The sequence below is a fragment of the Podarcis raffonei genome, chromosome 13, assembly GCF_027172205.1.
Source record: "Podarcis raffonei isolate rPodRaf1 chromosome 13, rPodRaf1.pri, whole genome shotgun sequence".
NCBI lineage: Eukaryota > Metazoa > Chordata > Lepidosauria > Squamata > Lacertidae > Podarcis > Podarcis raffonei.
In genome coordinates this window covers 56190025-56215029 of record NC_070614.1, presented here as the reverse complement: position 1 = coordinate 56215029, position 25005 = coordinate 56190025, and the positions used below count along the sequence as shown (strand labels likewise).

At 53.4% G+C, this 25005-nt stretch overlaps 1 protein-coding gene across 1 annotated transcript in view; it reads right to left on the bottom strand.

Annotated features, from left to right (window-relative positions):
- Window positions 1–446: 446 nt before the first annotated feature.
- LOC128400469 (NXPE family member 3-like) overlaps window positions 447–25005 on the bottom strand; it is a 28636-nt gene continuing 4077 nt past the window's right edge. The window contains exons 2-6 of the mRNA XM_053362670.1: window positions 11863–12021; window positions 4114–4841; window positions 2903–2976; window positions 2457–2669; window positions 447–1622 (exon numbers count right to left, since the gene is read on the bottom strand). Coding sequence (XP_053218645.1) covers window positions 1093–1622; window positions 2457–2669; window positions 2903–2976; window positions 4114–4841; window positions 11863–11943 — 1626 coding nt within the window. The 5' untranslated portion in view covers window positions 11944–12021 and the 3' untranslated portion in view covers window positions 447–1092. The remainder of the gene's footprint in view (window positions 1623–2456; window positions 2670–2902; window positions 2977–4113; window positions 4842–11862; window positions 12022–25005) is intronic.

Here is a 25005-nt window from a genome sequence, read left to right as displayed (position 1 = left end):
TTGCAAGAATATGCTATGGTTAGGAGAAATTGGTATAAATAAGATTTAAGTTTTAATTTTTAGGGTTTTTTATCTAATATAGGTCAAAATAGATTAAGGTAATTTAATGACAGGATATTATGAAAAATGGAAAGGATTTGCTGTTATAATTAACAACTAGAATACAAAAAAGGGAGGTGTGAGGAGGTCGATGAAATAAGGTTATGACAGTTAAGGATTTGGGAATATTGGATCTGTTTTTAAATTTTTGTGGTTTATTCTTGTTTTTTGATTTTGATGTGTTATGTGTTTTTTTTGGTTTTTTGATTTTGATTTTTATCAATTTGTATTGTTTGACTGCTGTTTGTCTTTCTATTGTTTTTTTTCTTCTTCTTTCTTTTTCTCTCTATTTCTTTGTAATTTTAAAATTCTTAATAAATATCATTTTAAAAAATAAAAAATAAAAATTGTAACATGCTTTTGTTCAGGGCTCCCTCACCTCCTGCAAGGGGGGCAGGCGGGGGTGAGTCTATTGCAGGGGTTGGCAAGGTTTACCTCGCCTGGGCCGGTTCACTCCAGCAGAGATCCCTCCGTGGGCTGGATTGCGTGTGCGTGTGCCTGTGATTTCCGGCATCTGCATCTGCGCAGACGCAATTTCCAGCGTCTGCGTCTGCACAGATGCAATTTCCAGCATTGTGAAAACGAGTCCCCGTGCTGCGCTACACCAGTTTACCGCAGCGTGTGGGGACTTGCCGAGCGGGCGGCTCGGTTTGGGGGGGCTCATGGGACAGTTAAACGACCCCTGTGGGCCACTTGTGGCCCATGGGCCATAGGTTGCCGACCCCTGGTCTATTGCAATAGACCAATACAGATCAGCAGCTTGGCTTGCTTCCTTCCATTTGTATCTCTGACCACAGCAGACCTCCAGGGACCCAAAGTCCCCCCATTTTCCCCATAACATTTGTGGCTGGGGGGAAAGGGTGCCCCCCACTTTTCTGGAGGCCCCTTTCCCCACTGCAGGGGATCTTCGACCCACAGAGCAGAGTGTGGCAAGACATCTGGCATCTGGAGACCCCCGTCTGGGGCTCCTTCCCTCTCCCTCCTGGCTCAGTCTCACGGGCAGACGTAGGAGAGGAAGGAGGCAACTTCATTCCTCACCACGACTTTGCCAGGGTGGATGTTGTCGGGCAGGTAGTGGCAGGAGGTCATGGCCCAGGCATCCACAATGGCCACACGCAGGCCGGCGAACATGGCGCGCAGCAGGTGATCCAGCTGCAGGGAGAGCCAGTCGCTGCCGTAGACAGACTTGTAGCCGGTGTTGGCCGTCTTGATGACCACGGTGGTGAGGGGGCTGCGGGCCAAGAGCTGGGCCACAGCTTGCCGCACCTGGCGCAGCCGCCGGACGTAGACCTCCAGGGGGAAGGTGGTGAAGTGTGCCCAGAGTGTGAAGGCCACCACGGTGTCAGGGCCACCGCCCAGCGCATCCAGCTCGTTGGCCAGGTAGTGCAAGTCAGCCATCATGGTCTTGCCAGTGCGCAGAGGGAGACCGTGGGCACGCCAGCTCAGCACCAGGCCTCGGGTGGCCTCCACGGCCAGGAGAGGCCCCGACTGGTAAGTGACGTGGAGGTCGATCTGCTGGAGTGCTGGCAAGAGGGGCAGGGAGAGAGGGGGGACAGAGAGAGATTCAGACCCCAAACATCCCTGGGTTCTCCTGCTCTGGGTCCTGCCCACCCTCACAGGGACAGGGGGTGTAACAGCTTGAGTAGGAAGGGACCCCCAAGGGTCATCTACTCCAACCTTCTGCAACTCAGGAGTAAAGTTCTGAAACTTTATTCTCTGGGCTGCACCTTTGGAATAAAAATCTACTCCCACCACACCAAACTTTTTCATTAATAAGAAATGTGTTGGAAAACCCAAGTTGGATTGTCCTCAGCATTTCTTGAGGCTCTTGCTCTCATTTGGAGAATATATCTATCCATATTCTGCAAATGCAAAAAATGATTTTGATGCTGTACTATACTATAATTTAAGCATTTCTCGAATTGCCCTTGAATCTTCTGCCACACTTGCTATCCTCTCCTGCTACCCCACTATGGTGCACCACACCCTTTGAGAACCCGCTCGGTTAGAGTGTTGGACTCAGACCTTGGAGAGACCAGGGTTTGAAGAGTTGCTGGATAGCTCAGTTGGTAGAGCACAATAATCTTTCACTCAGGGTCATGGGTTCGAGACTCATGTTGGGTAAAATATAGTTATTTGGCCCCTTCCATGCTTCTCCTAGCCCCAGCCATCCATTCCTCCTCTTTCCACCCGGCATGACCAAATGGGACCTCCCCTGTAGCCCCTGCTCATTGTCCTCTTCCCTCCATTTCTTTTTGCCTGGTCTCCTCAGCTCAGCCCAGCTCAACCTGCCTCCGGTTCCACCTGAATGCCCAAAGTGTCCCCCCTGCCACTACCCCAGGGGAGCAGGCACTCACAAGGGATGAATTCCACCAGGAACTCCCACCACTGGCGCAGGGTGGAGTCTCCAACCATGTGAACGATCTTTCCTTTCAGGCAGCTGAGGGCCGAGTCTGGAGTAGTGAAGGGCCGACTGGAACACAGCAAGGAAACCCAGGTGTCCTGGTAGTAGAAGCCCACTGGGTTAGCGGGGGCAAGGCCAGGGCGGCACGGCTGAGGGGGTGGCGTCACTGCAGGGAAGCGGGCAAAGGAGAGAGGTGGTCAGCTCCCACCAGGCCCGAAAAGTGCCACTCTGTCCATAGAGAGAGGAATTCACCATTTCAAAAGGATGTCTGTGACATCCATTATCAAGTATTTCCAGCCAACTTGATTGACAGACTTGAAATATGTTAGAGAAATATGTGACCAGGTAATAAAGGGACCAGGAACCAGCAGGGGGCAACTGACCCCCCTGGCAACTCACCGATGGCCTGCTGGGGCTTGGACAGCACCTGGATAACAGGCACACTCCCTGGGATGGGTTGGTCTGTCACAGCCCTGTGTGGACAGAGAGAAATGAGAAGTGGGGAAGGGGAAGAGGGGGTCCTGCAGGTGCTGCTGCCTGGGCTGCGCTTCTCCTGGGAAACTCCTGGCTCTAGGGAAGAACAAAGGGCATCAAGGGCCCCCAGAGCCCACCCCCCAGAGCCCCTCCAGCAGCTGGTTCCGGCTACTGACTGACCGTGCTGGTGCATCTCCCTCAGGCACCTTCACCTGCCTCGTCTCAGCCTTTCCTACCTGCTGCTTTTACACGAAAGGGTCACAGGATGGCTTTGGAGTCAGGGCCCAGAGAGACACTCTGCAGAAGCCGCCCAGGTGGCCCCTGGGAGATGGAGGGGCGCCTCCCCTGCCCTCCCCTCCCCACCCTGGGGGATATACAAAAACTAATATCAAATATCTTTTGAGAATATCAAAGATAAAAGAAACAGATCTAAATAAAAGCACAAACAAAAAATGAAAAAGAAAAATAGGAGGGAAAGAAAAGAAGAAAGAAAAAAGGAGAACTTCTGATTCTTTGTCTGTCGACTGCATATAAAAATTATTCAAAACATTAGAAAAGAACTGTGGAATTTTTTTAAATATATGATTACAGCAGAGAGACTTTTGTGTGGACAAAGATGGACGTATTTATTATTGTTTAATATGGAGGTTGTTGAAGTTGCTGGAAACAAAGCTGATATGTCTGATTAGAGAAAAACGATTGCTAACGTTTATTAATAACAATAATTAGAGAACACCTTCCTTGTGTAAAAAGGAAAACGAATTAATCTGTGACATTTGTGTTGGAAGTTTCGGGAAATATTGCCAGTTGTAGGTCATTCTAGAGTGAATATTTTGAATACTTTCTTTTATGTAACTGACAGACAAAAAATAAGAAGTCTTTTTTACTTTCCCTCTGTTTTCCTCTTTTCATTTCCCCCCTTTCCTTTCCTTTTCTCTTTTTGTTTTCCTTTGGTGTTTTCTCTTCTCTTTCTCTCGCTGTTTGTTTTCATCTAGTTTATTTTCTCTTACTCTGTTATGAAAATGCTTTAACAAAACCTTATTAAAAGCAGAAACAAAACCCCCACCTCTCTCTTTGAAAGACCTGTCCAACAAGCCTCCTGGGCGACTTGGCACCCTCCCCGCCGCCCCTCTCACCTTGCAAAGAAAGCCTTCTCCCTGGGCGCCAGCACGCTTTTGTAGCGCCCCGACGAGTGGCGCACAAGGGCCGCGCAAGGGTGCGCCTGGGGCCGCACGCAGAACCAGCGCTCGCCGGTGCCCGGGTCCACGTACTGGCAGGCCGGCCCGGGCGGCGGGTGGACGTTGCACTCGGTCACCTCTTCCTTGCCCGGCTGGTCTGGCTGCGCGAAGTAGCCGGAGAAGGCGACCGTGGAGGGCTGCGAGCGGCGGATGCGGCGCAACAGCGCCACGGCCTCGCTGGAGTGGGTGAGGCGCACCGCCACGCGCACGGCGCCCGCCCACAGCAGCGGGAAGGCCAGCGTGTAGGAGCCGTTGCCGTGGTCCTGCACCGTCCCGGCCACGGCCGCCTTCAGCTCCGGCGAGTGCACCTTGGCTCGCACGAAGTCGCCCCCGTAGCGCTTGCGCCGCCCGGCGTGGTCGCGCGCCTCAAGGCGCACCAGCAGCGTGTCGCCCACCGTGTAGTTGCGCAGGGCGTGCAGGAGCGCATAGCCGCTCTTCTCCGGGCTGGTGGAGCTGGCGAACGCCACGTCAGCGGCCTCGGCGGGAGCCGGCCACGCGATCAGCTGGAGCAGCGCCTGCATCTCGCGGGCGTCTGGGGAGGGCATCGGGGCCGGGCGGGGGTCGCGCGCGGGCGGGGGCGCCGACTGGGCCCGGGGCTCCTCGGTGGCGATGATGTAGTACAGCACCTGCGGAGACCGAAGGAGAGCCGTCAGGCGGGCAGCAGAGCGGCGGAAGAGCCTGTGGCTGCTGGCTCTAGGGTGCCTCGAAGGAAAACTCGCGAGCAGGCTCCAAGCGCAGGGCCGTCTCCCCTCCTGGCAGGGCTGGCACCCAGAAGCATAGCTGCCTCTGTGGAGTGCCACGCTTAGCCTTTGTGGCCAGGAGCCATCGAGAGCCCTCTGTGGATTTTAAAAGCATATTTTAAAGAGGTCTAGAAAGGGAGACCCCCCTCTCTTTTCCCAGCCCCCACCCTCGAAGATGATGGTGGTGGCGAATTAAATTTGTATACCGCCCTTCATCCATAGATCTCAGGGCGGTTCACAGCATAAACATGGCCATTCACATCCTGCACCGGGTCTTTCCGCGCTCCCCACGACGCCTGCTGGCTACCGAGGAGAGACCCCAGACCCGGGCTTTGCGCAGGGGGGTGTCTATTCCCTCTGTGCGCCAGGTGCCTCCAGTGAGGCTGAAGGGCAGATGGATGGATGCTCCTGAAAGATTTGGATTTTTATGACTTTTTTGTATTAGGCTTCTGCATTCTGGCCATCTTTTAGCGCAGTGTTTCTCAACTGGGGGCCATATGGCTCCCTGGGCCCTCCCCCCAGGATATTCCAAGGGGGCCACAGATGAAAATCGTGTAAATGGGGCGGGTACGGCACGAGACTGGGGGGGCCAGAGAGAGAACTGAGAAGTGAAGAAAACAGAAGTGACCTAGAGAAATAAGCTTCTTCCTTAGTAGAAGAAGGTTTCTACCTGGCCTGAGCAGTCTGAAGGGCGGGGGGGGGGCAGCAGAGCGTAGAGGAGAGGGTCCCTGCCTAACCCCTTTCCCACCAGCCATTATCCAACTCAATATTATTCCAGGCTGACCCTGCTTCTCCTTAGCCCCGGTGAAATATACTCAGAGTCGCAAAGTGATTTCATGCTCTTTATTCAGCTCATAGTGGTGAGGAGGAATGACTGAAAGTCCCCTCAAAGTATCTGCTTTATATACATTATTTACACAATGGGCTGCACATGATTGGCTAATTCCGGAATTCTACTGTAAGCCAATCAGGTTGTGGATTCACTTCTATCTAGAGCATGATTGGGTGGTTCCTGCCAACCAATCATACTGCTGCATTGTTCTAGGACCAATCAGATTGCTGCATTCTGAATCCTATTGTTCTAGGACCAATCAGACTGCTGCCTTTTGGATCCTATTGTTCTAGGACCAATCAGACTGCTGCAGTTTGGATCCTATTCAACTCAGTACATAACACCCCTCCCCTCTAAGTTCCAGTCCTGCCCGGGAGGTTGCATTCATAGTCCTCAAGGTACGCCGGCGGCCTACGTGTGCGTTGCGGCCTGGGGTGTTCCCTGGTCCGGGGTTCAGGTTCTGGCTCGTGTTCCAAGGATGCTGGCTGTGATGGGGCTGTTTGGTCTGGCGCAACCGGCTCGCTCAGTCGTGGTTCTGGCTCCGGTGTCCTTTCGGCCTCACGGGTCCTCTCTGTATTTACTGATTCTGCCTCTCCTGCTTGCCCCTGCTGCTCTATGGGCCTCACTGCCCCACTGTTCCCTTGGGACTCCTCTGACCTGTCCTTCTCCTCCTGGTTTTCTCCCGGGAATCGTCGCCGTATCTGGTCGCAGTGGCGGCGCCAGCATTGCCCCCCCCATCTGTTAGCACCTCGTACGACATGGGGCCAGTGACCCTGGTGACTGTGGCGGGTACCCATGCAGGGCCTGCCCCAAAATTCTTTGTGTACACTGGGTCCTGGGCCTCGAAGGTCCAGGGGTTCCTGCCTTCCCCCACCACTACCTCATCCTGAGCTCTATCGGGGTGAAGGCGGTCCAATCTGATTGCAAGGTGCCGACCCATTAGTAGTTCAGCGGGGCTCCGGCCAGTCGTTGAGCTGGGGGTGCTGTGCTGTGCTAGAAGGAATGTGGCAAGGCGGTACTCCCAATCCCCTTGCGTCATGCAGCGAAGGGTGTCCTTGGTGGTCCGCACCATGTGTTCTGCTTGGCCATTGGTGGCAGGGTGGAATGGTGCCGAACGGATGTGGCGGATGGCGTTCTGCGCTGTGAAGGTTTGGATTTCTCCTGATGTAAATGCAGTCCCGTTGTCTGAGACGAGAGTGTCAGGGAGCCCGTGGGTTGCAAACAGCCTGTGTAGTACCCGGATGGCTGCGGACGTAGAAGTGGATGGTACCAGTGCGACTTCCAGCCATTTGGTGTAGGAGTCCACCACTATGAAGAATGTTTTCCCCTGAAAGGGGCCAGCGAAGTCCACATGCAGGCGTGACCATGGTGCTCGGGCGGACTCCCAGGACTGGACTGGGGCCCTTGGGGGATCTGGGCGGGATTCTTGGCAGGCCTGGCAGTGTTTGACCCAGGCCTCTATCTCTCCGTCGATCCCCGGCCACCACACATAACTCCTGGCAAGGGCCTTCATTCTTACTACTCCTGGGTGTGTCTCATGTAGGGCTGTGAGGACCCTTTTGTGGAGGGGCTGGGGAACAACAACCCTGCTTCCCCATAACAGGCACCCCTTGTGGGCTGACAGTTCATGTTTGCGGGTTGTGTAGCCGGTGAATTCTGGCCCGGGGCTGCTGCTGGGCCATCCCCTCCACACCCAGTCCAGGACCCGGGAGATGACCCTATCTTTCTTGGAATGGTGTGCCACTTCTTGTGCCTGAATGGAGCGATCGGGAAGCAGCTCCAGGCTCATAACCTCTTGTGCAGGTGCTGGGTCGGGGCCTGTTTCCGGTAGTGGTAGCCTGCTGAGGGCGTCCGCATGGCCCATCGCCTTCCCAGGGCGGTGAATCAGTGCATACTGGTAGCTGGCAAGGAAAATTGACCACCTGAGGACGCGAGGAGACAGCACTTGGGGGGTCTGCTTTTCGGGGGCAAACAAGCCAAGCAATGGCTTGTGGTCAGTCACCACAGTAAAGGGCCGCCCGTACAAGAAATCATGGAATTTTTTTACTCCCTTCACGATTGGCAGACCCTCCCTGTCGATTTGCGAGTAGTTCCGCTCGGTTCCATTGAGTGTCTGGGAAAAGTATGCCACCGGTACCTCTCTTCCATCTGGGAGTTGGTGTCCCAGGACAGCGCCAATGCCATAGGGCGAGGCGTCGCATGCTAGCACCACCGGCAGCCTCTCGTCGAAGTGTGCCAAGACCGAGTTTGAGACAAGCAAGTCCTTGACTGCCTGGAATGCGGCCTCCTGGCGCTGGCCCCACACAGCGTTGGTCTTCTGTGAGCTGGGACCTCGGGCAGCGCTGACACGTACTGTCAGAGCTGCCCGAGGTCCCAGCTCACAAAGGACCAACGCCGTTTCGTTGTTAAGTACGAAAGTCTTTATTGAAGTTCAGTTTCACTTTCACAGCCGCAGCGTGCAGCTCTACGTCTCAAACTCTAGACCGCTGAAGCTCCGTCTGAATCTCCTCCCCCCAGACACCAGTTTAAGACTCTAGCCTTGCTCCACCTCTTCCTTTGCTCTCTCCTCCTCTGGTTCCACCTGTCCGTTGGGGTCTCGCCCTTCCTAGACTCTTCTGACGCTGAGTCCCCTGAGTCTTCCCCCTCCCTCCGGCGGGCTTTAGGACCTGGTTCCCAATCCGGGTTTTCTGCTGTCCCGCGCGCCTGTACATTCGAACTTGGCGCGCGCGCCCAGCCGGCAACCTTCCTCCTGACCGTTGCACTGCTGCTGTCACTGCTTCCCCCTTCGGGGAGGCTAGCTGGAACTGACCTCCCCTCCGTTCCCCCACTCTCCGATGGAGGCGTGGTCAGCCCTGACTCATCTTCTCTCCCCGCTGGAGGAGACGCTGGTCCTGACACATGTGACTCTTCCCCCCCACTACGCTCTGGTGGGGAAGCTGGTCCTGATCTCCCGCTGCTGCTTTGGGAGTCCCCGCTGGCCCCTTGTTTCTGGTGCGTCCCCCCTGGGACCCCCCTTGCCCTGACCATCGGCGCCCCCTTCTGGGAATCTTCTGATTCGCTGGAGAAGCTCATGGAATCTCTCGGGTCACTGTCATACTCCCCTACGCTGCCCTCAGATTCTTCCCCTTCGCTCTCCATTTCCTCTCTCCCTTGTGCTTCTGCTCCTGAGCCCCTGACACGTACGCTTCCCAGTCTCCAGATGCTGGGTTGAACGGCGAGAAGCTGCTGTCGGTTGCCATTCTGAGTTCCTTGTGTCCCGGAGCTGAAGCCTGGATACACGGTGCGAGGCAGCGGTGCGGCAGGTGGCGGTGCTGCGGTGCTGTGTGTGGCAGTCAGCTCAGCGGGATCCCACCTTCGTCGCCAGTGAAATATACTCAGAGTCGCAAAGTGATTTCATGCTCTTTATTCAGCTCATAGTGGTGAGGAGGAATGACTGAAAGTCCCCTCAAAGTATCTGCTTTATATACATTATTTACACAATGGGCTGCACATGATTGGCTAATTCCGGAATTCTACTGTAAGCCAATCAGGTTGTGGATTCACTTCTATCTGGAGCATGATTGGGTGGTTCCTGCCAACCAATCATACTGCTGCATTGTTCTAGGACTAATCAGACTGCTGCATTCTGAATCCTATTGTTCTAGGACCAATCAGACTGCTGCCTTTTGGATCCTATTGTTCTAGGACCAATCAGACTGCTGCAGTTTGGATCCTATTGTTCAACTCAGTACATAACACCCGGGAAGCCATGAGTCAAGAGAGAAACAAGAAGCGAGGAAAGCTGAGCTCCTTCAAGGTTCAGCAGACCCCCCCCCAACCCTGAGGATGGGACCCTTCCCCAGCCCACTGGGACCCCAAGCCCTGCAGGAAGGAGGGGCTGGGAATCTCCTGGTTAAGCTCCACTGGTGCCCTTGTGGGGCTGAGTGAACGATGGAAGGCAGGGAGGTGCAATCCAAACATCTGAGGCTGAGGTGCGGCTCCGGAAGTGGAAGGAGCATCCATCATACTCCCAACAACCGCTTATTATATTTGCTGCAACCCAGCAGGAACAGAGTCTTCCAAGAAGGATCTGGGAAGAGCCAAAGGGAAGGAGGGGAGGGGAGTGCCCGGAGGCAGAGCCCCTGCCAACACACACACACACACACACACACACACACACACACACACACTTCCCAGTTTTCTTTGGGGGAGGGAGCATGAGACATTTTCTCTCAAAAAAATTGACCCTGCACAAGAAGCTACTGTAAGGAAGTTTTTGACTTTATTTTTAAAGCAAAGCTGCCTTTTCCCTTTTTAATCTTAACTCCCAATTTGGACTGCTCTTACTTTGCTCCTCACACACACCAAACACACAGCAACACCCATCAATTCTGCAAGTCCTCTTCCTACAGAGGGAGAGGGAAAGCAGGGGGACAAATCCCCTCCTCCAAGCTCCAAATCCAGCAGGGATTCTGAGGGCAAACCACTGCAGAGTGTGTTTGACCCCAACTTAGATAGAGGCACCACACAACTCCCCTCAAAGATTCCTGGATTTTGTTTGGGTGAGGGGAAATCTGGTCCAGTTGGGGGTGAACTATGGCTCCCAGGATCCTTGGGGGGAAGCCGTGTCCCTTCAATGTGCACATCCAGAACCCTGGCTGAGAAGGGCTGGAGCGGGAGATTAAGCAGCACTTCCCTCTCATCTCCACCAGTCAGTCAAGCTTTTTGCATTTCCCCCCTGCCCACCCAAGTGGCCAGCAAAGCACAAGGTCCCCCCTCAGAACTCAGAAGACCACCCAGCCCAACCCCTTTCCCCGAGAGATGGGCTCTTCCACATCTCATTCCCTTTGGCACCCAGCTCGCTTGCCCCTGAAACATTACTGAGCAAAATGTGAGCACTCCAGGCAAACCAAGAGGCAGCTCATAGAATCATAGAATTGTAGAACTGGAAGGGACCCCGAGGGTCATCTGGTCTGTAAGGAATAAAAATGTCTCTTTTTCATAAAAGCATAAAAGGTCAAAAGGCCTCCAATAGTTGCAGCTTCTGAGCAGAATGTTGCAACAACTCAGAAACCATAGACTCGCTTGGGGACTTATCTTTACTGGCTTGGGGTTAGAATGCCAGAAAACAGGGTGGCTTACTGCTGGAATGTGGTTTAGACACTTCAGCAGGGTAGAACTGGATAGAAATCATGTGCGCCTAAGGGGTGGTCATGATGTGGCTTCATCGCTTGGGTAAATGCATGAGAACACACTTCCTTATTTGGGTAAAAGTATATAAGAGTGATGGTCCCTGGATTTAGAGGGATGGGAGATGTCAATAGGGGCAGAGAGTTTAATATTTTAATTAGGCGGTCCTGATAAGACTGTAACCCCTGTGTGCCTCCACCCAATGGGGAACAGGTGATATAAACTTGTGTTTTACTAAACTGGGGTGTGCCTGCTTTTGGGACACCCAAATCTTGAAAGAAACGTATATGTAATCAATAAACTAACTTTTTGCTGCTTCACCAATTTTGCTCAAATTTTTATTTAAAGGTCCCAGGACCCAGAGTCTTGGGGCCGGTGTTTTATATCTCACATAGTCCAACCCCCCAATGCAGGAATCTCAACTACAGCATCCAAGACAGATAGCCACACACCTCTGCTTAAAAACCTCAAAGGAAGGAGAGACACACACCCCGAATGGGTCTTTTGTAAGTTCTTGCGGGAACTTCAGGATGGGACCCCACCCCCACCCCCCACCCCGCTCAGGTTGCACGTCTGTCTGACACTGTCTGGCTTGATGGTGAATGCAAGTAGTGGGGCTGAGCAAGGACAGACCAGGAACAGGCCCCACAGAGGCAAGATGTCCACTCTTGACCCACATCGCCATTCCTTTTCAATCACATGCACACCCCAAAGTCAACCCCACTGAGCCCTCCCCACTCCCTGCAGGGGCTTTTAGTTGGGGGCAACATGGCTTAGCCCAGTGACCACCAGCAGCCCCAGGAGATGCACATACCACCACAATGCTCCCACCCGCCCCTCGAAAGACTGCATCCTCCCAAAGGGCTCCATTCAGCTTTTACCCCCACCCAGGCCCCCTTGACTCACCACCAGCAGGAGGGTTAGTCCAAAGCAGAAAAAAGCAGCTGGTCGGCAGCCCCCAGAAGTCTTCTTGGCCAGGTGCCTCATTGCTTCCTCTGCAGGACGGTCTGTGCTGACAGGGCACGAAGGTGGGAGTGACTTGCTCTCAGAGAGGCCAAGCGCAACCTGCGAGGGGCAGAGAGCAGCCCAGGTGAAGGGAGGAAGGGAGTGGAGCAGTGAAGCCCTGGGTCCAGGGACACGCCTGTCTCCCGCTCTGGACCTTGCAGTGGACTCTGACAGCCAGGCTACGGACCTTGAGAAGAGGACTCTCCCTTCCTGCACTGGATCTCCACCTCAATGGCCGCCTGCCAGGGAAGGGATCTCCTCCTCCAGGGCCTCCTCAGAGGCCCCTTCCCAGCCCCATCTCTGGTGCCATCACAGCAACTGAGGCAGAGCCCATGGAGGAGGAGGAAGAAGAGGAGGAAGGCCCCAATATTGTCTGCAGGGCAAGCAGCTCTGAACAGTTGCAGAAGGGGCAGAGGAGGAGAGGGTGTCTCCTCCTGGACTGCCTTCTCAAAAGGAGCACCTGAGGAGCAAAGCTCCATTTTCCAGGGAACGGGACTCACCAGGGAGAGGCAGGGCAGCTGCTGGAGAGCCACTCCTCTGGCTGGGCAGGCAGCCACATGAGTCAATGTTGTACATAAGTAGCCAGGGCTCACCTCCTGTGGATCTCAAGGTGGATGATGATGATGATGATGATGATGATGATGATGATGATGATTATATACAGTATTAATCCCTGAGAGGCAGGTTGGGCTGAGAGGGAGAGACTGGCTTCATGTGAGGAATTGAACCCTGAGCTGCGTGGCAATCCCCCCTCTTGCTGTGGGCGGGGGCGGGGGGGGGAGAGAGAGAGGCCAGCAGGTGCAGTTAGGAGTTAGGCTTGACAGAAATTCAAATGAAAGCAAGAAACCTCAGAAATAATTTTCTGACAGGAAGAGCTATTCAACAACAGAACAGACTCCTTCAGGAAATTGTGGACTCTCCTTCCAGGAATTATTTTAAGCAGAGGCTGGATGGCCCATCTGGATGCTTGAGTTGAGATTCCTGCATTGCAGGGGTTGGACTAGATGACCCTTGGGGGCCCCATCCAAATCTATGATTCTATGATTCTAGGACCCATTAAAACAAGCTGTTTTTAAAACCAGCATATCCCACATAAAAGGGGGGCTGTGGACTTGGTCTGGCATTCTGGGGCATCCTCAAAGCGTATCTGTCCTGGCAATGCTTGGATAGTGGCCCTGGCCCAAAATACCAGGATCAAGGCAGGTTTTTAATGTAGGTAATAAAAGGGACAGGCTGGCAGAGCAGATGTCTTGCATGCAAGAGGTCTCAGTTTCAGTCCCTGGTGTGTCTACGGAAAGCCCTCTAGAGAGCTGCTGCTGCCCGTCAGTGAAACTGATGCTGAGCTAGATAGAACCATGGAATTGGGAGGTGGAAGGCCATCTAGTCCAACCCCCTGCAATGCAGGATTCAAGATCGCCTGTCTCAGCACAAGGCAGCTCATGCCTACAGCTTCACCTCCAACAGGAGATCTTCCAAGAGGAAGAAATGAGTTGTTTGAGGAGGGATCAGTTTTATACTACCTGTATTTAAGAATCCACTAAGCGGATTGCAGTGTACAGTGAAAATATCGCATAACAAAATATATAATAGAAGTAAACACATACATAGCAGTTTGAAAGCAAATCTTTAAAAGATCAGATCACACAAATTCAGTCTGGATCGTAAAACAGCTAAGTCACACTTCAGAGGAAGCTCCGTCAGAGAGAAAAGGTGTCTGAGGAAGCTTCTAGAAGCAAGAGCACCAGTTCAGTCAGGAGAGGGTTGCAGGCGGCTGGAGCCACAGCACGAAAGCCCCAATTTCTAGCTAAGAACATAAGAAGAGCCTGCTGGGTGCTATGTGAAGAACTGACAGTAAATTCCAGGGAAAGGGATAACTCTGGAAAATGTCAAGTTTTTCAGGTGGCCCCTTCCAAAGTCACTCATTTAATTGTGGACAATGAAATCAAACACCAACTGCCTCCTTTATCATGCGGCATCTCTGTATTGTTGCGATTTAATCAGGGACTTGCAAGCTTTTGAGCATTAACCCTGAATGACGAATCCAGCTCTTCTTAGCTGTTGGGGGTGAGCCCAAAGAGCCCGCCTTGTGGCAGGTGCTAAGCACCCTCCGCGCTGCACAATCCTGTGCTGGCTTGAAGGCAAGCCCTGCCAGATGCAGCAGGACTTGCTCCCACGAAAGTACACATTGGACTGAAGTCAGGAGGTGCAACATTTCCTCCTGGGCCTCTAACAGCAGCCGGCTTGGCAGAAATTCAACAGCTGAAGCTCTTCGTGTCAGTGTGTGGGGAGGGGAGCAACTTCCAACCTGAGTGTCTTGCATCATGCTCTCCGCTAGGACCCCAAATTCTTGTTCCTGGTTGGTCATCGCCAATTCAGACCCTGTTTACATCTATATGAGGTTCAGATTTTTTGCTCCGGTGTGCATGCACTGCACGGTCTGCATTTGCCATTTTATTGCCAATTCACCCGGTTTGGAACTATTCATTGGGAGGACAGTCCATTTATTCCTGCTCTCTGCTTCCCATGAAAAACTTTTTGAAAGCCTAAAGACCAGTGCTATTTTTCTAGAAAAAGAGGTGCTGGAACTCACTCTGAATGCGTCCCTTATTATCTTATAATGGCAATGGCGCCCACTTGAGAGGTGCTGGAGCTGAGTTCTTGCTGAAAAAAAGCCCTGCTAAGGACAATGTTGGGACGCGGGTGGCGCTGTGGGTAAAAGCCTCAGCGCGTAGGGCTTGCCAATCGAAAGGTCGGCGGTTCGAATCCCCGCGGCGGGGTGCGCTCCCGTCGTTCGGTCCCAGCGCCTGCCAACCTAGCAGTTCGAAAGCACCCCCGGGTGCAAGTAGATAAATAGGGACCGCTTACAAGCGGGAAGGTAAACGGCGTTTCCGTGTGCGGCTCTGGCTCACCAGATGCAGCTTTGTCACGCTGGCCACGTGACCCGGAAGTGTCTCCGGACAGCGCTGGCCCCCGGCCTCTTGAGTGAGATGGGCGCACAACCCTAGAGTCTGGCAAGACTGGCCCGTACGGGCAGGGGTACCTTTACCTTTACCTAAGGACAATGTTGACAGACCCACCTCTGCCAGTATACTTGTTGACACATCAAAGAACTTCAAAAGGTTTGCAGGACAGGACTTTCCAGGCAGAAGCCATGCTGGCTCTACTTCAGCAAGGCTTGTTCTTCTATAATAATAATGCTATCCATCAGTTTTCTCTGGACAGTCATTAAGCTAACAAGCCTGTAATTTCCAAAAGCCCCACCCATGGATCCCTTTTGAAATATGGTGTTACACTGGCCAGTTCCCAGTCCTCAGTGATGGAGGCTGATCTGAGGGGCCAGTCGTACATTTTTGTTTTTTTAAAAAGCAGCAATTTTGCATCTGAGTTCTTTGGAGTGGATGCCATCCAGGCACAGGGATTCATCGGTGTCTATTTTGTCCATCAAGTCTAGGACCCAGTCCTTTGCCAACACCATCTGCCTCAGCTCCTCAGGCTCCCTTCCTGCAACAGGGACTTTGGGATAGGGACCTGTCTGGCAGCTGTGCATCAGCTGAGCTAGAAAAGAGGGAGCAGTTGTTCAAAAATATCACTAAGACCTTAAACTGCCACATTATCCCAGCTTCTCAGTTTTAGCACTTTTACCTACATCTGATGAGGGTAACCAAAATCTGCACTGTAAAGACTTGAAAGGGCACCTGCTTATAGCGGTTAGGACCACCGCTAGAGTTTTGGGGAAAACTAGATGGGGCCAATTTTACTACTTGGTACACTGAAGCGTGGGAGATTGCCCTGCTGGGAAAACTAACTGATAAGCTGAGAGTCCTCAGGGTCAAAGGAAAAAGGACTATTTCGTACCTGTTTGGTCTGACTTAATTCATTTTTTAAGCAAAGAGGAATATATTCGAAGACCCACAAGTGAATCTGGCTGATACAGTGACTTTGGGCATTTGAATACTTTCATTTACCTTCCCTTGCTATAGGGAAGGTAACTTTGCATTCTTCAGCAAATAATTGCAGTCCCTCCCTTCTGCACATTCACATGCCTTTAGTTTATTTATTTTGGTTTTATTCCATGAGACCTCCCCCCCCCCAGCTTTGCCTCTCCGCACTAGGAGGCAAAGACAAAGAGCCACCGCTGCACATTACCAAATGTAACAATTCACTGATAAATGTATCTATGTACTGGGTCAACGGGAAAACTTGAAATTCATATTCACATATTCAGCAGACCACTCCCTGGGTGATAATTGCTGACATCCTGGTACCTGAGTGCCAGACAGGTATTCATTCCGAGACCAACAGCACATCCAACCTCAATGGATTGGACTGGGAAACAGAAACATGTAAATACTTACCTTTGTTTTACCTAAAGGGTGTGTTAAAACCGGGGGGGGGGGGAGGGCTAAATGACTTCCCCAAAATCCCAAGTCCCCACCACAGCCTCTAAAAAGTAGTGTATAAAACTGTAGCAATAAGTGGATACCATGTATTGTAGTGTTTCCCCTGACTATCCAATATAGAATCAAATAATCACCAAAATTCAACAGTTTGCCCCATTTCCTTGGTTCCAATGGCTAATGACTCCTCTGGAAGTGGGGAATCCAGGGCTTCCACAGCCTCCAAAATCCCTGAGGCATAGAGTCACTTACACCTCCCACCTCACAAGGGAAAAGATAACTGGACCAGACAGATATCCCTTGATGAAGTTTGCAGAAGCCAGGTGTTCACAAAGCCCATCTTCAGGAAAGGATAGGTCTAAATAGTTTTATTGAATAATGGACTCCTGTTACCATGCAAGATTCCCTCCTTCTTGGTGACACATTGGTGATGTATTGATGATGTATCTGGAAATGTGTTATGGGAAGTGAGGGAAGTTCTTAAAGGTCCATGCAACCCCATGCTTGGGGTTCCTACTCTCTGTGTGTTTGAACCTTTTTGCAACAACAAGAATTAGGTCTACTGACCACTGATTTGCTTCTTTACTTGGCTGGAGATTCCTTCTTTTGCTGACAAGGAGAACTGGGCAGTAGAGTAAACCTGCCCCCAGAATTTTTCCGTAACAGGTAGGAGGTAGAGGGCGTGTGAGGGACAGGGCAAGCCTGGTGCTCAGGTTTCTGCCAGAAGACACTCCCAATTTATGACACAGTTATGACAAATGTATGGTGGTGTTATGAGAAAAAACTGCTCCTTTTCCCTTATAGGGTACCCAAGAGCCCATACAGAGTCCTTTTGTAGGTTCTCTATTGGTAGGAGAAAATAACAGAGACCAACCAAAGAACATTGAGAAGTAAAGCAGCTCGTAAGCCTGATCTTTGTTAAAGCTGTTGCAACAGGGTGCTCCCCCCACACGCAGGAGGGAGGAGGGACCCAGAACAAAGGTGTGCCCACCCTTATATAGACTTTTTAAATTGCCCACCCTCAAACTCCAGACCACCCCCAGAAACATCATACGTACATCACAGAAGGGGTGTAGCCCAGGACCACCTCCCCCAATACATCTAAAACAGAATCCTGAGTGTGTTGTTTATTTCCTGTCTGCCATTTACCTGATTGCATTATCTGGGTTTTGGCCACTCTTTTGTTATTTTAACTACTTAATTTCTGAACCCAGGTCACAGGCTCACCCTATTCACACCTTAAATGTGCCCTTAAGGCAGGATTTGTGAGCACAGAGACAACGGGGAGATTTCCCATTTCGTTTGACCTTGCAGAGAAATATTTGAGGTCATTTTGGGAGACAGAAAATGGTTTCAGGACTTTTCTGTGGGTTTAAGACATGTGATTTACAATGTTACGGAAAAATCCGGGTGCGAGACTGCTCTGCCACCCAGCTCATCGGACTAAGTCCGCAGGTCCCTGCAGAGGAAAATGAGCTCAGCCGGAGACAGGAGCAAGATGCAGAAGATCCAATTTTATTGCACAACAGGTTCAAGGCGAGATTGAACTCCGAGGAAGGGGTGACATGAACTTTTAAAACTTCCCTCCATGTCCCAGGGTACAGTGCAAAATACATCACGGTTGCATCACTTAAGAAGAGGTTGGGTTACACAGGTTACATCATGAATACATTAAGAAGAGGTTGGGTTACACAGGTTACATCATGAATACATTAAGAAGAGGTTGGGTTACACGGGATTAACATATGGAGGAGGGAGGGAGGAATATGCAGAGCTGGAGATATGCACAGATAAGCGCTTCCTGAGTACTGGTGATGAGAAGACAATGGTCCAAGTATGCATAGTCTGCCACCTGGCATTGCCCGGAGGAAAGGCTTGGCAGAGTGATTTGACAGGATTAGGGTCTTCCTGAGAGTACGTGGCACCTCGCTTGAGGGATTATGGAGGACAGGGGAGGTGTCATGGAGTCCTAGAGAAATTGAGCCGATTGGCACCAAAAGCAAGAAAATCGGTGTTGCAGTTGATTTTATATGAATTTTTAAAGATTTTAGCTCATTTTATATTGACAATTGAAATCGGAAACAAAGTGGATACATTGTAGCGAGATTTGACAGTTTTATGAGTTCACGAGTGTCAGCGCTGCCCAAGGTCCCAGCTCACACAAGACCAACGCTGCTTCTTCCTCAAGTAAAAAAGTCTTTATTGAAGTTCAGTTTCATTTCCAGACTCGCAGCGCGCAACGCTACGTCTATGCCTTAGACCGTAGAAGTCCCATCTGAATCTCCTCCCCCCTGACACCAGCTTAAGATTCTAGCCTTACTCCACCTCTTCCTCTGTTCCTTCTTTCTCTGGGTCCTCCTGCTAGTCGGAGTCTCAGCCCTCCTCGATTCCTCTGATGCTGAGTCCCCTGACTCTTCTCCCCCCCTCCTTCGGGCTTTAGGACCTGGCTCCCAATCCGGGTTTTCTGCTGTCCCGCGCTCCTCCACATTTGAACTTGGCGCGCGCGCGCAGCCTCCCACCTTCCTTCTGACCGTTACACTTGTGTCACTGCTCCCTCTTTCGGGGAGGCTAGCTGGACCTGGCCTTCCCTCCGTTTCCCCACTTCCCGATGGGGGCGTGGTCACCCCTGACTCATCTTCTCTCCCCGCTGGAGGAGAAGCTGGTCCTGACTCATGTGACTCTTCCCCCCCACTGTGCTCTGGTGGGGGAACTGGTCCTGATCCTCCGCTACTCCCTTGGGAGTCCCCTCTGGTCCCTTGTTTATGGAGCGTCCCCCCTGGGACTCCCCTCGCCCTTACCATAGGCGCCCCCTCCTGGGAATCTTCTGATTCACTGGAGAAGCTCATGGAATCTCTCGGGTCACTGTCATATTCCCCTACGCTCCCCTCTGATTCCTCTCCTCCGCTCTCTATTTGCTCTCTCCCCTGCTCTTCTGCTCCTGAGCCTCTGACATCCATCCCCCCCCTCAAAGCCCCCCCTCCCCCCTCCCCCTCTTCGGGTGTGGGTTCCGGGTGCTCCAGCGCTGGGGGTGTGAGTGCTGGCTTCCGTTCTCTCCCCCTGGTGTGCAACCGGCCAGCGGGATCAGGCCCCCCCACGATGGGTTCGTCGACGTCGACTTCCTCTGCTTCCATTTCTCTGCTGTCGTGCTCAAAACCAAGATCCTCCCCCCACACGTCCATGTCCTCCTCTCCACCCGGTCCCTCGGGTGAGGCTGTGTGCAAGGGCCCCCTCAGCAGTTCCCTGCTCCACCCCACTTCTGGTTGAGTGTCCCACCAATAGGAGCGGTCCGTGACAAACCCCGAGAGCGACCCCTCCTGGGAGCTCGTCCCAGGCGTCGGCTCCTCATCTGAGGAGAAACCCTGGAACGTGCTGGCTGACAGTGTGGGTGTGAAAAGCCAGTCGTCGAAATACTCCGCCGGCATGGGTCTGTGTGGGAAGAGCGAATGGAACTCGTCTTTGAGGTAGTGCTCCTCCACGGCATAGCACGGCACCCACTCGTTGGCGCTGGCCGGAGTACCCTCCCTGGCGAGGAGATATTCAACTCCCTCTTCCCCCCATCTGGAGTCCAAAATCTCCGTGACCTCGTTGAGTGGCGTCGCCCTCTGTGGTCCCTCCCCTGTTGGCGATGGGCTACGTGGGGCTGGTGTGTCCCCTGGCGCCTGAAACCTGTGAGGTGCCTTGTAGGGTGTGAGCACTGACCTGTGAAAGACTGGGTGCATTCTGGAGCCCTCCGGGAGTGTCAACCGGTAGGCCACTGGATTGATTTGTGCCGCGACCTGGTAAGGTCCCAGCTGCTTGTGTTCTAGCTTCCTCTTAGCTAGCGTTCTGGCCGGCACTGCCTGAGCTGCTAACCAGACCCAGTCCCCTACCTGTATGTCTTCCCCAACCCTCCTGTGCCTGTCTGCCTGCATCTTGTAGGCGTGTTTCGCGAGTTCCAAGTGCCTTCGGAGTTGCTCATGGACCTCCTGTAACTCTGCGGCTAAGTGCTCTGCCCCCCGTGGCTCCCCCTCTGCCTCGGTCTCCAACCCCGGGAAGGTTCTGGGGTGGCGCCCATTGTTGGCGAAGAACGGTGTCACCCCTGTAGACCCGTGCTTCGTGTTGTTGTAGGCAAACTCGGCTAGCGGTAGGTAGTCCACCCAGGTCGAGGGCTGTTGATTGGCGTAGCATCGCAGGTACTGCTGCATGATGGCGTTGACCCTCTCCGCTTGTCCGTTGGTCTGCGGGTGTCGTGCCGACGCTAAGTTGATCTTGACGTTCAGGATGCCCAGCAGCTTCTGCCAGAAGTTCGAGATGAATTGGCGGCCCCGGTCGGACAGGATGGACTGCGGCAAGCCGTGAGCTTTGAACACGTGGTCTATGAACAGCTTGGCGGTCTGTTCCGCTGTGGCCACCTTCGCGCACGGAATGAAATGCGCCATCTTAGTGAAGAGGTCTACGACCACGAGTACCACTGTTTTGCCGCGCGAGCTGGGCAGATCTGTAACAAAGTCCAGGGCCACTTTCTCCCATGGTTCGAGCGGCGTCTGCAGCGGTTCCAGCAGACCCGCCGGCTTCCTGTGTACTGGCTTGGCCCTTTGGCAGGTGTCACACCTGGAAACGTAATCCGCAACTTCTCCCCTCACCTTGGGCCACCAAAAGTCCCTGGTGACTAATTCCGCCGTCTTGTCCTTGCCAAAGTGCCCAGCGCTGGGCGCGTCGTGCAGCTGCTGCAAGACTCTCGCGCGAAGGTCGTCTCCCGGTACGTAGGGAGCCCCTTTGCGGAGGAGTAGTCCGTCGCGTATCTGGAACTCGTCGTCCCTCGCTGTGCCGTTTCGCACCTCCTCCATCTTGGATTGCGCAAACGAATCCGCCTGTAGCGCGCGACGCACTGCTTCCAGGTCCACGGCGGCTGAAGCGCACGCCCACACCTCTGGTGCGAAAATGTGTTTGGCCGCTGCCGGTGCCGCTTCCTCGAGATACTGCGGCTTCCTGGATAGCGCATCCGCCATGACGTTGTTGTCTCCCGGGATGTATTCTATCCGGAAATCGAAATCCGCAAAGAACTCCGCCCAGCGGATGTGTCTCTGGTTCAGGAACTTCGCCGTGCGCCAGTACTCCAGGTTCTTATGGTCCGTGCGGACCTGCACTGTGTGTCTGGCTCCGACGAGGAAGTGCCGCCACGCCTTGAAGGCTGCATGAATGGCCAGCAACTCCCTGTCCCAGATGGTGTAGTTCTGCTCTGACGTGCTGAGCTTCCTGGAGTAGAATGCGCACGGTCTCCAGTCCCCTTGCGGATCTTGCTGCAACAGGACCGCCCCCACCGCTCTGTCCGAGGCGTCCGTTTCAACCCTCATCGGTTTGCTGGGGTTTACGTGTAGCAGCTGTTCTTCGGACGCGAAGAGACGCTTGAGCCTCCGAAAGGACTGCTCCGCCTGGTCCGTCCAGGTGAACTTCTTCTTGGAGCTCAGGGTGTCCGTGATGGCCGCCGTCTCCTTCGCGAACCCCTTGATGAACTTGCGATAAAAGTTGGCGAAACCGACAAACTTCTGGACCTCCTTCCGATTGCGCGGGCTCTTCCACTCCAAGACCGAGCGGACCTTGGTGCTGTCCATGGCAAGTCCCTTGTCGGACAGCTTGTAGCCCAGGAAATCCACCTCTGTCGTGTCGAACTGGCACTTCTCTAGCTTGGCGTAAAGTCTGTGCTCCCGTAGTCTCTGCAGGACCTCCTTGACGTCCTCCTCGTGCGCCTCCTGCGATTCCGAAAAGATCAGGATGTCATCTAAGAAGCAGACGCACTTCTTGTAGAGGAGTCCCGCTAGCACGTGGTGCATGAAAGCTTGGAAACAATGGGAGCCATTTTGGAGACCAAACGGCATGACTCTGTATTCATAGGTTCCTAAAGGCGTAAACATGGCTGTCTTCCACTCGTCGCCCTCCCGCATGCGTATAAGGTTGTACGCCCCTCGTAGATCCAACTTGGTGAAGATCCGTCCCTTCCTCACCGTCGCGAGCAGGTTGTCAATTTTGGGCATGGGGAATGCCGTGGGCTTTGTCCTGGAATTGATGATTCTATAATCCACTATGAGCCTCCGTTCGGGCGTGTCTCTCTTCTTCACGAAAAACACGGGACTGCCCCCCACTGCTTTGGATTCCCGGATGAATCCCCACTTCAAATTGCGATCTATGAACTCCCTGAGTTCTTGCATTTCGTCTTCAGACATGGAATACAGTCTCCCAGTCGGCAGCGTCGCCCCCGGCAGGAGGTCAATCTTGCAGTCGTAGGGCCTGTGGGGAGGCAGCTTGTCCGCTTCCTTCTCGCAGAAAACCTCCAAAAAGGCCTTGTACTTGTTGGGTACCGCTAACACCATGCCTAGGTGTAGCTGCGGTTCATCCTCTTGCCCCTCTTCTTCCTGGCAGGTCTGGATGCAGTGCGCTGCGCAGTAGGAAGAGCAGAAGGTCAATTGCCGCTGGTACCACGCTAATGCCGGGCTGTGCCTATCCAGCCAACTCATGCCCAACACTATGGGCGTGTCCGACAGGTGGGTGACGTTGAAACTGATGACTTTGCGGTGGTTCCCAATTTGCATCACCAGAGGCGGTGTCTGCTGTACCACCTCTCCTCCCAGTATCTTCCTGCCATCTACCGTGACAACATTTAGGGGCATCGTGGCTGGCAGGAGTGCTATGCGATGCTGCTTGACGAAGTCCACTCCTACAAAGTCTGCATTGCTACCAGAGTCAATGGTAATAGGGACCTCCAGGGTGAGCCCATCGGGCAGCTGGAGCGATGCGGTGAGTTGCACCACTGGTTTGGGTGGGAGGGGGTCTGTGGGCTGCAAAATCTCTGGGGGCTGCTTCACTGACTCGCCTTGTTGACCCCCAGTGCTGTTGTCTCCAACCAGGCTCCTCCGTTTCCCTGGGGTTGCTCCTCCTGCTGAATTGCTCCTTTTACAGTTGCTGAGGCTGCAGTGTGCTTCTGGAGCCTCTGGGGACACTCTTTGGCCATGTGCAGTGCACTGTCGCAGATGTAACACTTCCTGCTTCCTCTAGGAGCCTTCGCCTTGACTGCTCCTGGTGTTTGGGCTCTGCTTGCTGTCTGAGCCCTGGCACCTCCGATCTCCATTGGCTCCTCTCCCCTCCCCAGCGGAGGCGTTGATTGAGCGCGCTCTGTCTCTCTGGGTAGGAAGGGAGTTGTTCTAGCTGACGTGTTTGCTCTTCGCCCCTCCTCCCTGCTCCACGGGCTTTCTTCCAGGCGCACCCCAATTGCGAGCGCCCTTTGGACTACTTCTGTGGTGTTTTGGGGTCTCTCCCCCCTCGCCAGCTCATCTTTCACGGCTCCATTCAGCCCCTCCCAGAACAGATCCCTGACGGCAGCTGAGTCCTTCTGCCAGCCCAGCACATTTACTAACCCAAAAAAGCGGGAATGATACTGGCGCACTGTTGCTTTTCCTTGCCGCAATCCATGCATTTCCCTTCTAGCCACATCCACATCTACCGTTGATTTAAAGCAAGCGTCCATTGCTTCAATAAAGGCGCTTGAATCTTTGAGTGCGGGGTCATTTTCGCGTAATAAGGTTCGCAGGCACGACTTAGCTTCCCCATGCAGATGAGTGATTATGAAACCCACTTTCTCCTCCTCATCCCTAAAGTCTTTCTGAAGCAACTTGAGTGCGAAAACTACTTCTGCTCTGAAGTTAGGGTACTGCTGCAGGTTCCCGTCAAAGTGGGTTACAATACTGGCCCCCCTTTTCCCGAGGCCAACTCCCTCCGGCTTGGCTCCCAGCTGCCCCTCCTTTCCCCAACTGTCCCACCTGGCTTGCAGATCCTGGCAGAGCGCAGCTGTTTCTCCTTCCTTTTTCTTAGATGCAGCCAATTCTGCGTAGAGCGCTGAGACTGCCTCCTGCAGTTGCTTCACTTTCTCCTCTGTAGTCATCTTTGCCTATCTTCGTGAGCTTGCAGAGTTGAGATGGGACTTACTGTCAGCGCTGCCCAAGGTCCCAGCTCACACAAGACCAACGCTGCTTCTTCCTCAAGTAAAAAAGTCTTTATTGAAGTTCAGTTTCATTTCCAGACTCGCAGCGCGCAACGCTACGTCTATGCCTTAGACCGTAGAAGTCCCATCTGAATCTCCTCCCCCCTGACACCAGCTTAAGATTCTAGCCTTACTCCACTTCTTCCTCTGTTCCTTCTTTCTCTGGGTCCTCCTGCTAGTCGGAGTCTCAGCCCTCCTCGATTCCTCTGACGCTGAGTCCCCTGACTCTTCTCCCCCCCTCCTTCGGGCTTTAGGACCTGGCTCCCAATCCGGGTTTTCTGCTGTCCCGCGCTCCTCCACATTTGAACTTGGCGCGCGCGCGCAGCCTCCCACCTTCCTTCTGACCGTTACACTTGTGTCACTGCTCCCTCTTTCGGGGAGGCTAGCTGGACCTGGCCTTCCCTCCGTTTCCCCACTTCCCGATGGGGGCGTGGTCACCCCTGACTCATCTTCTCTCCCCGCTGGAGGAGAAGCTGGTCCTGACTCATGTGACTCTTCCCCCCCACTGTGCTCTGGTGGGGGAACTGGTCCTGATCCTCCGCTACTCCCTTGGGAGTCCCCTCTGGTCCCTTGTTTATGGAGCGTCCCCCCTGGGACTCCCCTCGCCCTTACCATAGGCGCCCCCTCCTGGGAATC